The 17,437-nt window shown below is 43.6% G+C and overlaps 1 protein-coding gene and 1 pseudogene across 8 annotated transcripts; both read right to left on the bottom strand.

Annotated features, from left to right (window-relative positions):
• Positions 1-1,526: 1,526 nt before the first annotated feature.
• LOC101762490 (receptor kinase-like protein Xa21) lies at positions 1,527-10,901 on the bottom strand. Of its 8 annotated transcripts, none has more exons than XR_002678150.1 (7): positions 7,348-10,901; positions 6,662-7,125; positions 6,146-6,367; positions 5,830-6,045; positions 4,822-5,154; positions 2,082-2,666; positions 1,527-1,950 (listed from the first exon to the last, which is right to left on the bottom strand). XR_002678150.1 is itself a non-coding variant. In XM_022827522.1 (2 exons), the coding sequence occupies exons 1-2, from the start codon at positions 10,085-10,087 to the stop codon at positions 6,749-6,751; spliced, it is 3,117 nt and encodes a 1,038-aa protein (XP_022683257.1). In that variant the 5' UTR covers positions 10,088-10,900; the 3' UTR covers positions 6,416-6,748. The 8 variants fall into 8 exon arrangements, 1 of the variants encoding a protein (XP_022683257.1); XR_002678153.1 differs by having other exon boundaries at positions 4,822-6,045; positions 7,348-7,890; positions 9,619-10,886; XR_002678148.1 differs by having other exon boundaries at positions 4,822-6,045; positions 6,146-6,378.
• Positions 10,902-12,910: 2,009 nt separating this feature from the next.
• On the bottom strand, positions 12,911-16,459 carry LOC111257687 (annotated as a pseudogene).
• Positions 16,460-17,437: the final 978 nt, after the last annotated feature.

Here is a 17,437-nt window from a genome sequence, read left to right as displayed (position 1 = left end):
TTGAGATTGTTTAGGGTCACAAACATGCAAATTTTTCATTTGGTGGTAAGGATTAGAAGGTTTAGTTTAATGGATGTATTTTTTGAATACAAACTTTTTCATGTGATCATGGATGAATACAAAATTTATATCAAAATTGTAGAGCTCGACGAGATTTAAAACTTGCATTGACAACATTTTCATTTGAGATGGTTTAGTGGTCCAAAAAATATTATAAATACATGAAAAAAACACATCCTGCACATCAGCGATCCATGCCTCCAAAATGGAACCCAACCATATATTGGCTGAACCTTCTCACTACATAAGAAGCTTATCCTTCTAGCCTCCATTCTTCACGTATCCACTCTCTCTCTCCTCCCCCCTCCACATGCGGGAGGAGGTACAGGCGGCTGGTGCGTGGTGGGGTAGGCAGCCCTAGCCCAATGGCAAGGGTGGCCCGTGAGGCCCCGGCGATGCGGGCGGCTAGCTCAGCCCCGACGGCGCAAGCCCTAGTGGCAGGGGCAACACGCGCAACCAGCTCAGCCCCAGCGGTGCTGTCAGCCGGCTTCGAAGCTGGAACCAGGAGGTTATCTGCCCCTTTGGGATGTTCGTATACCTGTGCAGGTCCTTTTAGAGCCATCACGAAAGCTTTTGCTTTTGTTGTAGAATCTCCTCCATTGGATTCTATGATTGCTTCATATTTCATGAGGAACTCCTTCGGATCAGATTCACCATTGTATTGTGGCAGAGTCACTGCATTAAATCTCGGAGGCCATGGAGTTTCCTCCAATTCCAAAGCCAACTGAGTGGTGGGTGCTATCATGTACCTGTGGTGCCCCCTCGGCTGTATTCTTGCATGAGGACAAGGGTATGAGTTTTGCTCTTCGGGGGCGTAGTTGTGCTGGTGCATCTCGTTCAGCTTGTTTTGCATATCTTGTATAGATTGCCACAGCTGTACATCGGACATTGGCTCTGAAGGTTCCTGTGCCTCATACCGCATTGCTTCAGCTAGTTGTTTTTCTTCTTCTTTAGCCTCATTGGATGCAGCTAGTGCCTTGCCATTCCGCTGTCTTGTATGCCCCTGAGGAGTTGACGGGCGAATTGCCGCTGCTTTCTACGTTCTTGCTGCCCCTTTAGCTACTATGGCCTCAATTCTCCTGAGTGCTACAATGTCTTCAGCTGCTACTCCCAAACTCTCCAGGTCTACTTGCAGTTCACCGTCTGCTGTGTGCTCAACCTCATAATCTTCTTCTTCTTTTGCTTCAGCTTCTGGGTGAGTGACGATGGCTCCTTCAGCTACTTCTTTCGAGGGGACCTTCTTCTTTGATGGGGTCATGTGGTCGTAGGACTACCACAAGGTGGGCGTAAAAACTGTTGGTGGAAAATGGCCCCGAAACGGACTTCGTCACAACAGCCTGCGGGTTTTTCCTCCAAGGGATGAGGTCCCCCTCGTCGAGAGACGAGAATTAAATGTCTAATCCTATTCTCCTTTCTTCAGTCCGGAACTAAGATCACCGAAATAGTAAGCAAGGACGAGCATTAAATGGCATTAATTTTCATTTACTTCGGATTTGTCCCCCATCAGTTACAGTGGCGCCTCTATTTATAGGGAGATCAACCGCCACAACGTTCAATTACACTTTACTGTTACCCAACAGCTAGATTCCAAGGATATTCCAGGGTACAATGGGAAATACGGCCTTCGTACGGATTCCTCCAGCTGGCCCCTTGTACGGCCTCGTCATTCCATGTGGCTGACAGCGTGGTCTTTAGCGCATTCAGCCCTTCGTAGGTCGAGGTGCTCTTCGTCAAGCGTCCCTGTTCTTCCTTTCAGGGATAGATCGAGATGTCGTTGAGGTGCACAACACCCCCATCTGGAGTCCTGAGGGCAGGCTTTCCGTCCTCGTGCTCCGAAGGGCACTTAGTACGCCCAAGGGACCTCCATCATCACCTTCTTCTTACTTGCACCTAGAATTCGTTAAGAGCATAAATGAGCCATTAGGGTTAATTCTTGAGGAACTTCTTCCACCGAAGGGTGTTCTGAAGGTGGTTTCCCCAACAAAACTCTTGAGTTCCCCAGGAGTTTGAAGCTTTAGTACCTTCACAGCAACAAGATCTTTACCTTCCCCATCTTAACAATCTAACTCTCCTTTGTATACCGACCCAAATGATCCAGAGCCCAGAAAATTGGTAGGAGAGAAGCCTTCTGTTGCTTTCACCAACTGGGAGTACGAGATCAATGGGTGGCCTTGCATGCGTGTTGTTGAAGGGATTTTTGTTTTGTTTCCCTTGAGCCAGGATGTAATAATGTAAAGTGATGAAAAGATAACAAGTGCTGCAACAAGAGAAATAACAATGGGCACAACCACAAGCTTTTGGTTTTCTTTGGTCGTTGCTGTATCGAACAAGGAGGCAAATGTAGACCAGTTATTCCATTGCAAAGTTTACCATTGCCTTTGATTGAGACTCCAGAAACATTTGCAAAAACACCTACAGTTGGCACTTCTCCGACAAAGTTGTTGAATGATATTACCTCCATTCCAGAACGTAGCTACTTCTAGCATTCAAATTTTGTCCCATAATATAGCTAGTTTTTAGTTCCCAAGTGGCTTATTTGACATAAGAGGTCTACAATGCCCTCCATGCATGCAAATCAATTATGGCATGCACATCTGCATGTAAGCCTGCAACCAATTAAATAGGAAAGGTATAATTATTATAATGAGAGGCAATATAGACTTTTAATCGACACCCTTAATCTGTGTGAAAAATTCTAGAAGTAGCTATATTTTGGGACTGAAGGAGTATGTTCATAGAATAGAGTAATGTAAGGTCACCTAAGAACTTGGAGATTGGACCTGACAAATTGTTTCGTGAAAGATCTAGAGTTTCAAGACCTTGGAGCTGACACATGGATGATGGGATGCCACCAGCTATAAAATTATTTTTGAGATAGAGATTCTGGAGGCGCTGGCATTCACTAATGGTACTAGGAATTTCACCTGATAATTTGTTATACTCTGCATGGAATATTATTATTTGTGGAAGCATCCAAGGACCAATACCTTCCATTTAGCTCCTATAACATATTATAATGCATATTGGCAAGTGGATGGAGTCACATGCGCAAACCAGACAACCACTTGGAAGAGAATGTTCGTCTATGAATGTATAGTCACTCCAAATTGCTGGGCCATAAGGTTACAATCATCCCAATCTCTATCGATCCTAGCAACTTCATATGATTTACGAAAACTTCATATAGTGTCGAAACTCTAACATATAGTATCATAGTAATCCTAGCATATAATTAAATTATCATACCAGATAAGTCCATCTAAGATGAATGTGGATGGTCACTCCAAATTGCTTGGCCATAGTGTTACCAACATTACAATCTCTATCGAGCCTAGCAACTTCATATGATTCACCAAAAATTCTTCTTGATGCAAAGATCACCAAAAATTATTCACAGGGTAATAGTACTTCATATTTCTACAGCAGCAGTAATCAGAAGTTCACAAAAGGTAAGTGTAAGTGGCGAACTGATGATTAGGTTTCACTGTAGTGAAACCAACCCACCAGGGTTCAGCTTCGTATGGGTACTAGAATTTTCCTTAATTTTCCTTTATTTATTCTAGGAATTAATGTCACTATTTTTCAATAGTAAGCGATGAATGCATACTGACTAGATACTGAATGTAATAAGTATGCAAATAACCATAGCTACTTTTCTTCTGTCTAAAAAACCATATTTGAGATGATATAGGTATACAATAGTATAGACGTAGTACAATCATTGATTCACACCACTAGCACTTATTGTACGGCAAATTGGCATAAGGACAGAGACTGCCCAGCAGCCGCCTACCTGTTAGGCATGTTGCATTCGGTTTGTGCAATCAGAAGGACACTTCTGGATACGATGGTATATGCAATTTTTGCCAGCCACAAATTTTACCTTTGGCTGGTATACGCGATTCAAAGGTTTCACGATCGTCATGTTTAGATGGCCTAAACTTCAAAAATCTTCGCTGAATTATTGAAGAAATTAAATAAGATCAGAACAAGCGACAGTGGATAGGCTTTACCAGTTAACTGGATTGCATTGCTAACTGCATGGTTATCAACAAAGCTAACCGCATGGTAAGGTGTTGTTCTGAGTTCCCATTCATAAGAAGAAAACATTTTGTAAGTTGGAAGCCATGGTTCGATGGATTGGAGGGGCAGTGTCATACATTCACATGGGCTACTTATGAACACACGGTTCCTGCACCTTCACTGCTGATGTTGCAAGTTGAGTGTGAAACCGTTCCCTCTTTTGACCTGTTCCTCTACCCATACGGATGCTTGCTGATGACATTGGAAACCATCTGAAACCAGGAATTCGTTGGCCTCTGGTCGACTAGCCACCAGTCCAGTCTTTGGCGACTAAAGGTTCAGTAGTCCCATTGCCATGGGTGCATCCAAGAACCATCGTTGTCTTCTACCTAGGCTCAAGTGCTTATTATATGGCAAATTGGCATGTGGCAGACACAGCCAGCCACTTGCTGAAGATGTCACGCTTCTGTACCGCGAATTTCAGCACTAAAATCCTACAAACCTTACTTTGGCCTTGTACTCATTGGTCGGCACTAAGCTTACTTTGAAATATCGCGGTAAGTTAATCAAAAAACCTACTGCTGGCATCCAAAATGTAGAGGCGCAAAAGAATCATTTTGATGCAGTGAACACTGAACAGTGACCTTCAGAGCACTAAATGGATTCGTACACATAGGCAATTGGACAATCAGCAAAATGAAATGAAGTAAGGCAGTGTCTTGCAGTCTGGGAGCTCACCACCGATGCCACCATCTTCGCTAAGAACCACGAGATCCAGCGGCGCGTGGCCTCCTACCCGGATGCTCCCCCATCATACGCTTCTAGGCGGCGGACGGCGCCATCCACGAGCACATCTCGCTCGCGCAGCCGCCGCGGCCAGCAAAGTTTGCGGCGGCGGGCGGACGCCGGAACCGCGGCGTGGCGCCGTCGCGTCTTCATCGCCACCGCCGCGGCGGCTGCAGTCCCCGGGCCTCGTGCCGAGACGACCCCAATCCAGGTCGAGAAAGCGGAATAGGAGAGAGGTTACTGACAGGTGTGCCCACATTTCAGTGAGCAAAACTTGCTCTCCTCCTAAAAGTGTAGATTCCAAACGTGTGTGGGTAGACTAAACCAAATTTGATTGATAATCTAACTCGTACTGAATGTTTTCGTTTGTCTGAAAAGTATTTTAATAATAATGTTTTCAGAAAACTATTTATAAATGTATTAATATTAAAAATTGGTGGTTCTAAGGGATGTTAAAAGGAATTGTGGTTCCAAGATCATACTATTATTAGAACAAAAGAAGGGGGGATTTTTTATCCATGAAATGGGGTTCCAGTATTTCTCTAGCATAGTTGTTTATTAGTACTATTTATTTTACTAAAAGGAGTAGAGGTGACGGAGTAAAGAAAGTACAAATCATGAATTGGTCAAAACTTAAGTGGACATGGATGGTGTGATTTGTGTTCTATCATTCCTACAATCCAGTTTATGGGGGACTTGCTTAAAATTATGCTCCTCTAATTTTCTTTTAGTTTAAAGTATCTTTTTTACCTGTATGGTTTAAACGTCAACGTTGTACTACTGTCTCTGTTTTGACTGTTTCACTGTGCCATGGACATCGTCTTTGTTACAGTGGAAACCATGGAGATTTAACGTTGCCCTATGGCTAACTTTCTTGTTGGGTGGGTCAGACGAGAGTCTTTGGATTGTTATCAGGGGTCACCTCAGTAAGTAGCATTCTGTAGAATTGGTTGCGGTTACCTGCGCCTTGTATGAGAATAGAATTCTCTCAACATAGGAATGGCGTTAAAGGGCCTGTTCGCTTCAGCTTATAAGCCGGCTGAAAAGCTGAAACGGCTGATTTGTTGTGAGAGGAAAACACTGTTCGGTGGCTGATAAGCCGGCTGAATAAGCTGAAGCGAACAGGGTGAAAGCTTTTTGTAGCCCCCCATCACAAGTGGCTACAGTCCTGCCTGCCTGCACTACCCAATAACAATGAATCAGCAGGTTATATTACTTTTCAGAACCTTAGCATAGCTGAAATGTGCAAATGTGCAAATTGTCATCACCCGCTAACCTTCAGGTATAGCTTATGCCCGCTGCGGATCAACCATGGTGGAACAAACATTCAAATTGTCTTTCCCTGGATGAAGGATTTAACATGAGTATTTTTTTTTGGTAACTGAAAACTGGATTCTGCTTCCACCATCGCCGCCAGTACCGCCGCCTGGGCCCCGCCCTGCAGAGGAGCACCACCTCCAGGGGCCGAAGAGAACCCAGTGGCAGCCGGTAATTTCAACTGTAGAAAAACTGAATTTGTTTAACTCAGCGGGCGAACACATCAATATATCAGCGATTTCACTAAATATCAGATTTTTTTTCCCCATGACATCAGGATAAGTGTTGAAAACAGATACGACTACATTATCGCACAGCAGGACAGGCAATGTACTGGCACATTTTTAGCAATTACATCTACACAACCATGTAACATCAAGCTATTCACCGTATATATAATCCAGGGCTCCAGTCTTACGCACTCAGATGTGGTAACTTTGGAGAAGATACAAATAGAAACCGCTCCACGTTCTACCTTGTGGAAAATGCAACCGCAGGAATAAGCTTCAGACACTTGAGAAGGAAAAGAGGACTGTCGCTGCATTGGCATATCGTCCTCCTGTCATGTTCTCTGTTCTCTCAGGAGTGAATCTTTGATGGCCAGTAGCTCTTTGATGATAGATTCTGTTGGCATTCTTTGTGACGGCAATTCCTGGGTGCAGGATACTCCAAGACTCAAAAGGGAAACAATGCAATCAATCTTCCTATTGTACGAAGAATCACCGATGGTATGAAGCTCATTTTCAAGGTCTACTAACAAGCGCGTGTCAACAGCGTCCATAGTTCTATCATGGAGGGATAGATCAACGTGTTCACGGAGGTCCAATCCTTGTCTATATCTGCTGTCAGTGGGCCTATTTCCAGTTATTGTTTCCAGGACCAAAATTCCATAACTGTAAATGTCTCCATGTGTTGATACCATGTTTCCAGCACCATACTCTGTTGCATTGGATATTTGAAAATATAAGACTTTGCAACGCACACAATCTAAATTCAATATAAAGTAGTAATGTTACAGGCAAAAACCTAAGGGTGTTTCACACAGAACTAGTTTTTTCCCTAAATTTTTCCAGTAGCATGCTTTATTCCATAAACGTCTAGGCAGCAGCAATGAATCAAATCGAATAAAACAAAAGGGAGACATAAGTATCTTGGGCTAACCTGGAGCAGCATATCCAATTGTCCCTCTAAATCCCATTGAGCTTGCTGACTGTTGCAACAATGAGCTGCCCTGAACAAGAACCTTAGCGAGTCCAAAGTCCCCAACATGGGCTACCATATCAGCATCCAAAAGCACATTACTTGACTTGATATCACAATGCACAACAGGTTCAGGTCCATGGCAATGAAGGTGATCTAATGCATAAGCCACATCAAGGAGTATGGTCACTCTTTCCAAGAGATTCAAGTATCTTTGCTCTGCCAGACAATTTATGTCTGGATGTAGCCAACTTTCTAAACTACCATTAGGCATGAAGTCATACACAATTGCTCTGAAATCATTTCCCATGGTATCAATGCTTGAACAAATTGTATGTATCTTGACAAGATTTCGGTGCCGCATATTCCGTAGTGCTTCACATTCAGCAGTGAAACTCTTGAGTGCCTTGGGAGTTTGAAGTTTCAATACCTTCACAGCAACAAGATTTGTGCTTCCACCTTCTTGAGCATTCAATTCTCCCTTGTATACAGATCCAAATGATCCTGAGCCCAATAAATTTGTTTCTGAGAAACTATTTGTTGCTCTTAGCAGTTGTGAATAAGAGATCAATGGGTGGCCTTGCATGGAATGTGTTGATAGGATATTTGTTTTGATTTTCTTGCGCCAAATAAGAAGCATGCAGAGCAAGACTAGTACGACTAGTGTTGTCACAAGAGAAATAACGATAGGAATCACTAGGAATTTATGTTTTTTCTTTGATAATTGTACAGGGCATGCTGGCAAATGCAGACCAGGAACGCCACCACAAAGTTTGTCATTGCCTTGGATTGAGATTGCAGTAAAGTTTGTAAAAAGGCCAAAATCAGGCACTTCTCCAGATAGGTTATTGAATGAGAGGTTGAGATAGTGGAGCATGGTAAGATTCCCTAAGGACTTGGGTAGCTGGCCTGATAAATTGTTGCTGGAGAGGTCAATAATTTCTAGACCACTCATTTGGCTCAAGGCTAATGGGATACTGCCATTTAAGGTGTTGTTTTGGAGAAAAAGATTCAAGAGAAGTTCACAATCACCTATGGTGGTAGGGATTTCCCCTGATAAGCTGTTAGACTCTGCATCAAATGATATGAGATTTTTTAGGTTCCCAATTTCTTGTGGCAATGATCCCTCCAAGTTATTGTTAGACAGATACAAACCAAGGGAAAGTGTGGAGATGCTGAATATTTCTCTAGGAATTGGGCCAGCCAAGTAATTTTGTGAAAGGCCCAGCATTGACAGCTTTGTGAGGTTTCCAAGTGTGCTTGGTATTGTACCCCTAATGTAATTGGAAGAGAGTTCCAGATCAGCTAGTTCTGAAAGATTTCCTATGGCCAGCGGGATTGTTCCGGTTATGTCATTATCAACTAGATAAAGCCTGACCAAGCTTTTAAGACTGCACAAGGAAGAGGGAAGAACTCCTGAGAAGAAGTTGCCACCAAGAGCAAGTGTTTGCAAGCTAATGAGATTGCCGATGTCTTTAGGAATGTTTCCTGAGATTTCATTGTCTAACAAGAAAAGATGTTCTAGCGAAGCAGAAAGATTGGAAAGCGAATCAGGAAGAACTCCCCCAAAACTGTTCAACGACAGATCCAAAACCTGTAACTCAGAGCAGTTTGTTAACGCAGTTAGGAAATCCCAATCTTTTGGTTCTTTAGCTTGAAAATAATTGAAACTGAGCTGCAGAAAACTGAGACTTCTTAGTCTTCCAAGTGCTGGAGGAAGAATTCCACTGAAAGAATTATTCATGACCTGAAGCATCATCATATCCGAAGAATTAGATATTGAGACTGGGATAGGGCCATATAACTGGTTGTTATCCATGAATAACACCCGCAGATGGGGAACATTATTGAATGCATTTCGAGGAATTGTTCCACTTAACATGTTATGATGGACAGAGAACCGAATAAGCGAGGAAATGTTCCAAAGGGAAGTTGGGATCAAGCCACTTAAACTGTTAAAGCCTAAGCTGAGCCCAGATAAACTGGGCAACATGCCCAAGGATGAAGGGATAGCACCTGATAGCATGTTTTCATGGAGCTCAAGAAGCTGGAGGTTGGTGAAATTACCCCCAAAATGTGGTATCTCACCAAATAATCTGTTTGTGTACAAAGATAATTGTTTGATGGATATCAAGCCTGATAGAGATCGAGGTATCTCTCCTGTCAAACCATTTCTACCAAAATTCAAGGAGACCAGGTTTCCCAAGGTGCCTATCTCATACGGGATCTCACCTTGGAGTTGGTTATCATGTAGGTCGAGCTTCTTGAGCTTCCTGCATCCTCCCAAGGTCTTAGGGATGCTTCCTTCGAGATGATTCTGGCTCATATTCAACACTTGAAGCCTGCCAAGATGACCAAGCTCCAGTGGTATCTGCCCGATGAGCTGGTTCTCACAGAGGACCAGCTTCCGAAGAAAGGACAGGTTGCCTAGGAAGGGACTGATGTGTCCAGAGAGGTTGAAGGAGCCCAAGTTCAGGGCGACGACCCTGTCGGGGTGCCGACTGGAGCAAACAACTCCAGGCCAGCTGCAGTAGTGGCTGGACATGTTCCAAGAAGCCAGCAAGCTGGACTGGCCTGAAGACAGCATGAACTTGAAGGAGAGGAGAGCATGCTCATCTGTAGAGCTATTGTTCCCCTGGGACAGCAGCGCATAGGAACAGAAGCACAGCAACAAGTAGATCAATTGTGTTGCTCTGGCCATGAGGAGAAGTGGCTATTGGCATGCAAAGTTTAGTTTTCGTTGGCCCCCAAGACTACTGGATGGTATAAGTAGAGGATGCAATGCCACACATGCAACCTATCAGTAAACCAAGAACAGAAAGCTGATGAAGCTCATCCCGGAAGGAGTAAGAAGATCAGATATGGACAACGATGGTGGCTCACTAATTCGGACATGTGTTGTGAGATTACAGAGACAACTGTTAAATAATCCGAGCTTCCATTATATCCAATAAAAAGAATGCAGTGTCATACAAATGAAAGTCTATGGGTTCAGTCAAAAACATCAGCTCTTGGATGGGCTCAGCAGCATTGAAGTAGTCCATCGTGGCACTGCTGCTCCCTGAAAACACTACCAGATGAATGCAGAAATGAGACAGAAATGTGCCATGCCTCCTGCCATGACCATAAGGAAGTGGCTACAAGAGCATATGCTTGTATATACAGTGATATATGATTTATATTTGTATATTGATAACTAATTAGTGAATCGCCAAGTCACTGTCCACCTAGTCTCTGGTCTTTGATCAATGTCTTTTGCGACAGATGCATCCAAGAATTGCTATCCTCCATCTAGCACAGAGCCCTCATCATACTGGACAAGTGGGAGAACCCATGCTGTGAACCAACCAACCACTTGCCGAAGAGTGTTCCTTTCAGCAATCACCATCTAGCATTACTGTTTTGAATAGTAGGATACCTTTTTTCCATTTTAGAGAGTCCAAACATTAGGTATGGTGTGAGTCAAGGTCACCCAATATTCTTCAGAACATTGTAGTAGTATTTCACATTTCATTGCAGTTGTGACTGGCCATGTGCCGTTGATGCCAGTAAACCCCCAGATGGGCTTGAAAGCATGGACTTGAAGGAGAGGAGCACGAGCTCGGCTGTGGCATTGCTGCTGCTTCTGCTGCCTGGAGGCAACCGAGCATGGGAGCAGCGGCACAGCAACCATTACCAAGCAGTCTGATTGCTACTTACATCAGGAAAATAAGCTACATTACCTCAACGAAATGTGTACTAAAGTGTTTTGGTAGACTATAATGGCTTATAAAGCCATAAAGGATGGGGTATAGAGGCTATGTTACATTTTTGCCACTCATCATCAATGGAAGGGATGCAAGTTGGAATAGACATGCGTGTGGAACCAAGTTTCCCTTCGTCCACGTTAACTCATTCCTTTCTCAAACTAGAAACATGACTAAATACAGGAGTCGTCGTCGGTCTCCGGGTCATCTATCTGCCAGGAAGTCTTTGACAGCAGCTGGATGTTTAATCGCCCATTGGACACGGATGAATCCTATACATCACCATCTTCCATCTAGCCTCTAGTACTTCTTACATGGAAAATTGGCACATGGGTGGGGACAGAGAGCACAACAGCTTTGGAGCACTTGCAGAAGAGTTCAGAATCTTTTTAGTGCAAATTGTAGCACCAGGTTTTCGATAGCGGGGTCCATTTCTTTCCTTCTCTAAGCACTATCCTTATTATTCTTTGATTATTTTGCGGGCACTAAGCTTACTTTGGAGGGCCATTAATCTTACAGTTGGCCATAAATTCCACAAAATATTTGAGGCACAGATATCAAGTAAACTGCTGTCTTCAGAGCACAAAAGATCATTTAGAAACCAAGATCTTGGCTTCGCAGAAATGAGCAGTTTTACAGCAAGGTACAAATGTAAAATGCAGTGAGAAACGGCGGTTCAAGATTCAGGTGCTCACCGTTGATGGAACCCCATCTTCTCCGAGAATCGCGAGATCAGGCAGCTCGGGAGCTCCTCCCGAAAGGCTCGCCCCCATCTGGTTCCGTACGGCGGATGGACGGAGACGGACCATCTGCCGCAGGCGGTTGACCCTCTCGGTCGCCTCTGCCGCCGCCGCGGCTGCTGGAGAGAAGCGAGTACGGGGAGGGGGCGAGGAGAACAAGAGAAAAGGCGACTGACATGCGCGTCCCACATTTCAGTGACTAACACCTGTCCTGCCTAACAAAAGGTGCAATTGTTTTTGAGACATAAAAGGTAAATTTGGAGAGAGAAAAATTCTTCTACCACTGCAAGCGTGAGGCTTCGCAAATTTTCCATGTACATCATTGGCAACTCGATTTTCTTGGCATTTTCCCTCTTTTATTCCTTTCTTTTTTGCTTTCCAACTAATGGCTGGTGAAAGCCTGAAAGGACCCGATGTTTTTATTTGGATTCGGCCGCAAATTTGTGAAGCCCCATATTTGCAGTGGTAAAAATCGAATGTGACTAATTGTATATTCATCGGTTTTTATATATTTTCCAGATGAAATGTCTCCTATATTTGACTAACCTTGGATTTTATTGAGTTTTATATAGCGGGCTAAATTGATGGCCAAAATTGTATTTTTAAAAATTTAAAGAGCGCAAATATTAAGACGTAATAGAAGGGCAATTCTCATTTTCCCCTGATAGAGTGCTGCCCAATTGATAAATCTGAAAACGATTGAAGGAAAATCATAATGCACACTTTCTGAAAAGTTGTCACTGTAATTCCTTCTCTTATTGACAGCTATCCTGTATGTAAATAATGTCTGTACTTAACCAGAACCACAAAATTGAGCCCTCATGAAAACAATAACATATTGTTACAACAATGCTACTTTACATTTATCAAAGATATTATCTACTCGCTATGACAGCCAAAAGCTGCCGGCCTGTCGCCACTTGACAACATATCGTGTAATAGATGAACCGCCGCCATATTTCTATAGTTTATTACTTTCTATCGTACATACGTAAAATCAAGAATTTAGCTTGAAAGGGCTCCTAAGATGGGTTATCATTATCCTATCGTGGTAGGGGTTAAGCAGCAGGGCCAACTCTTGGTCTTCCTCCCTCGCTTCGACTCTTTGTTGTTCCTGAAACCGTTCTGATGGAAGCCATTTGTGTCCAGGCTCTCTTCGCCGTGCACGCTTATCGCGCTTCTCAATGTCATTGACATCGTCTTTGTTACTGTATAAGCTGCCGAATTCTTCAGAGAATCTCTGTCGATGGCGTCTTCTTCCATACCTTTCCCACTGGGCAAAGAATATGCTTGTCGGATCTCTCTCATCAAAGGTAAACACAAGTGGGACCACAAATGGGCCACTAACTGAAATATAGATGTACCACAAACGAATTCAATATATCCTTCCGTGCTGACCTAGAATCCTGTAGTTGTGTGGTAGAATGACCTCCGGTCAGAAGACTGTCTGCATTACGAATGTTAGCTCGTGAACTTCTCGAACCGACAATACTCTCTCCCAAAGTTGCATCATAACTGAGCAAATTTTGTAGCGTGGTGATGTTTGCGGTCTTATCGCCTCTGAGAACTGCAATAGCAGTGTCCAATATGCCCAATGCATGCTCTACCTCAGGACTGATAAAAGTTTTATTTTCAACAAGTTGTGCTCGCTCAGCTGATTGGTGAGTAGGGCTAGTTCGAAGACTATCCACCTTCAAGTACGTGTTCTGTTCGCTCTCCTCCTCAACAATCTCACTATTCGATGTGGTATTTGTTACTGCCAAACGGTTTTGTACAATGGGATTATCAGGGGGCACCTCAGTAGCATTTCCTCTGCTGTGGTCACCTTTGCCTTGTCATCAGAATCCTGGTATTCGTGGATCCTAACTCAAAGCTCTCTTGTAGTCCTCACAAGTTGCCACGGTACTCACTGCTTGCATGATATTCCAGGCTGGTTTGAGTGGTAAAGATGGGGTACTTTTGGAGTAGATGGAATAGTTAGCTCAAACAATTGTACAAGTGTTTGCGTAAATTCAAAATATAGGGTTCTAAGTTTATTCTTGCTATGCAAACACAGGTAGAAAACTCACCTTGAGTCCCGGTTGGTAGGGACCAAATCTCTCTAAAAGTCATCTGGGATATAGTTTTCGAGACGAAAGGGGGTCCTTCAGTCCTGGGTCGTTCAACCGAGACTAAAGACCCTCTTTATTCCCGGTTGGTTTTACCAACCGAGACTAAAGGGGCTGCCACGCCAGGCGCGGGACAGGCCCCTTTAGTCCCGGTTGATTTTTCCAATCAGGACTAAAGGGCATGCATGAAATTACAGGCGCGCGTCATGCAAGTGCCTGCATGGTGCCTGTAATGTCATGCATCGCGTACTCCTTTAGTTACCCTTTAGTAGTTAAGATTTTTTTTAGGTAATGAAATCAAACTAGTATTTATACAAATCAAACTAGTATTTATACAATTACTATATATATACAATTCTTATCATATTATACAACTCTTTTATTCCCGGTTAATTTTACCAACCGGGACTAAAGGGGCTGCCACGCCAGGCGCGGGACGGGCCCCTTTAGTCCCGGTTGGTTTTTCCAACCAGGACTAAAGGGCATGCATGAAATTACAGGCACGCGCCATGCAGGTGCCTGTAATGTCATGCATCGCGTACTCCTTTAGTTACCCTTTAGTAGTTAAGACTTTTTTTAGGTAATGAAATCAAACTAGTATTTATACAAATCAAACTATATATATACAAAAATTTGTCCCGGTCATTCCTAGGATCTTCCCGTAGAGGTATTGCTCGATGCGTCTAATTTTCGTCCATCGTAATAAAATTATCCTTGTGGATTTACCACCTCATTCCCCAGGAATCCCACGAGACTTTCACATATTGCCCCTATTCTTTCGTTCTCCAAGAGTTTTTGTTGAATATTATACATCTGTAATTTGAAAATAAGTGAATGTTACACGAAAAATTAAATATAAGGAGCTAGAAATTAATTAACTATCAATAGTTTTATTTTACGTACTATATAGTTATAGTTATGCAGTGTCATCTTATTGCCCTTGGGTCCCACAAAATTGTGCATGTGCTCATAGATGTAGTAGCCATATAGATTATTCCCGGGTTCCTGTCTTAAGCACTTCAGTGGGGGAAAAAATAAGTTATGAAATAATTGTGCTATAGAATGTACAAAATGTGCAAACTTCATACGTACCAGGAAGTCTGTGTTCCATATAAGTTTTTCTTGGAGTGGACCTTTATGTTTCTTGAGGAATTGTCTCCATGCACTGCGAATTAAAATAATGAGTGATACAGTATTAGGTGAAAATTTAGGAAACAAACTTTTGCATAGAGATAAAGGTCTAGAATTATTACAAGTCTAGCATGTCTTGAATGTCTTGGTACTCCATCGGTCTTTTCCTTAACGAATCGAAGACAGTGACGTGGCTTCTATCAGGCTCAATTATTAGAAGGATCTAGTGGAAACTGCGTACGTAAATGTTCATATTAGAGCTAACTAACATTAATCAGGTAAGGAAAAAGAAAAAATGAAAATAGACGGTATACACACACTTACTTAAAGTTGTATGGCAGTAGCATGTATTCCTTGTAATTTTGTTTGTCCAGAAAATTGTATACTTCCACCAACATTTTCCCTGGAAAATCCCGTATCTTGTTTTGGTTAACTAGGATCCATGAAGCCAACATAGAAGTACGCTTCTTGTCGGCACGTCTGAATTAGCATCCTACGTTAAATGAAAGACGAAGTTAGTAGGGCGACACATGCACAGAAAATAATGATATGAGTGAAAATTTACATATAGATAAACGAACACTTACAAAGCCCAGGCGCTGATGAGAGAGACGTCAAGGGCATCATGATGGTACACTTCGTATATATCCTTGAATTCCAGCCATAAGACTTTCTCGCCTTCGCTGAAAAAATCTATCGGTTTTACCTTAAGGCCGAACATTTCCCTGTCAACGGTGGACTGCTTCATGTACCATTCATGGAATTCGTACATGTTTGTTGATGGCTTCTGTACCAACTCAGACCTTACCAAAAATACTTGCCTAGCTCAAAGGTCCATTTTGGTTTCAGGTTCCTTTGTTTTCTTCTTTCTCTGTCTTGGCTTGGAAGTTGGTGGTCGCGACTTCTTAAGTGGTGCTGCAGGTTCCTTGCTCGATGCGGCTCTTAGTCCCAGCGACGGTGATTGGGGAGGGGTGTTGTGGTCGTCGTCGCTCGTACCACCAGGATGTGCTGGAGATGGAGACTGTAATTGAGCAGGAAGCGACGGTCCCGGTGGTGACGATGGTCCTGGAGCAGGTTGTGCTGGAGATGATGGTCCTGGAATAGGCTGTGGTGGAGATGTCGGCCTTGAGCTTTGAGGAGATGGTCGCTGCTGGGGATCTGCGGGGAGAGGTGATGCCTCCGTGCCGGGGATGATGATGTAGCATTTGCACCATAGAATGATCCCGTGAAGCGCATCTCCTAGTGTCCTTTCCCTGTCACCTCTTGGGAGGTCGAGCTCTAGGCCTTCATATTGGCTATCAATGAGCTTCTCTAGGCCGACGCTGGTGTAGCCAGGTGGAATCTCCATGCCATTGCTTGTCTATCCTGGCAGGATTGATAAGGCACTCCCGTACGCTATCTGTACATATAGCAGAAGTAAAGAAGTTATTAAACTCCCGAGGCGTGGATGGATTGAGAAGATTGCATAAATATTATGTATAAGTATACCTTAATGGTGATGTTGCCGAACGGTCTATGCAGCTCACATGAGGTGCATTGTGTGATGACATCCACAGGGAACCGTTGCTCGTCCACGGGTAATCTTCACGTCTACAGATAGGGGACTCCTGTGGAAGCACAGCAGCTCCCGAGGCGTTGAGAAGGGCTGGCGACGTTTGGATCTGGCAGTGCTCCAGATTGGGCCAACTCGGCGACTGCCAGGGCCACTCGACAATTGATTTCCTCCTGCATTCGTACTTCTTGTGAATGCACTTTGGATTTCAACATGCACCGCCAACTCTCCTATTGCTGTTCCTTTCTTCGCTTGCTGCTTCTATACAAGTCCATGTCACCTCGAAAAGCGTACTTCCACGGAACGACCCCATACCCTCGGCAACATCTTGGGTGCTTGGGATTCCCAAGGACCAATGTGAGCTCATCATTCTCTCAGTCCACCTTCAACCTCCCAGCCTTAACATCTTCAATGTTCTTGATAAGCCTTTCGACCTTCTGATGTATTGTCTCATTGAAGACTAGTGTCCCATCCTCTTGGCTCAGGTTGCCTCTATGAGCGTAATACCAATTTTTTGATCGATCGGGTCATTCAAGAGTTGCTGGTACGATACCCCGATCGATCAGGCCTTGTTCCATAGTGCGCCATCTGGGAATTGCAGTGCTGGAACCACCTCGCCCTAGACGATGATGGTACTCCTTGCTAGCATTTACAACATTGGTGCGAACCTTATACGCACCGTCTTCGCTCGTCTTGTATTCGACAAATGCCTCCCAGTGGTCCCTCAACTTTGGTCACTCGTCAAAATCCGGAGTTCGACCCTTCTTGATGAAG

Source organism: Setaria italica, chromosome VI, assembly GCF_000263155.2.
Source record: "Setaria italica strain Yugu1 chromosome VI, Setaria_italica_v2.0, whole genome shotgun sequence".
Lineage (NCBI taxonomy): Eukaryota > Viridiplantae > Streptophyta > Magnoliopsida > Poales > Poaceae > Setaria > Setaria italica.
The sequence above is the reverse complement of the archived record's forward strand: the minus strand, read 5'-3'. Positions and strand labels throughout refer to the sequence as shown.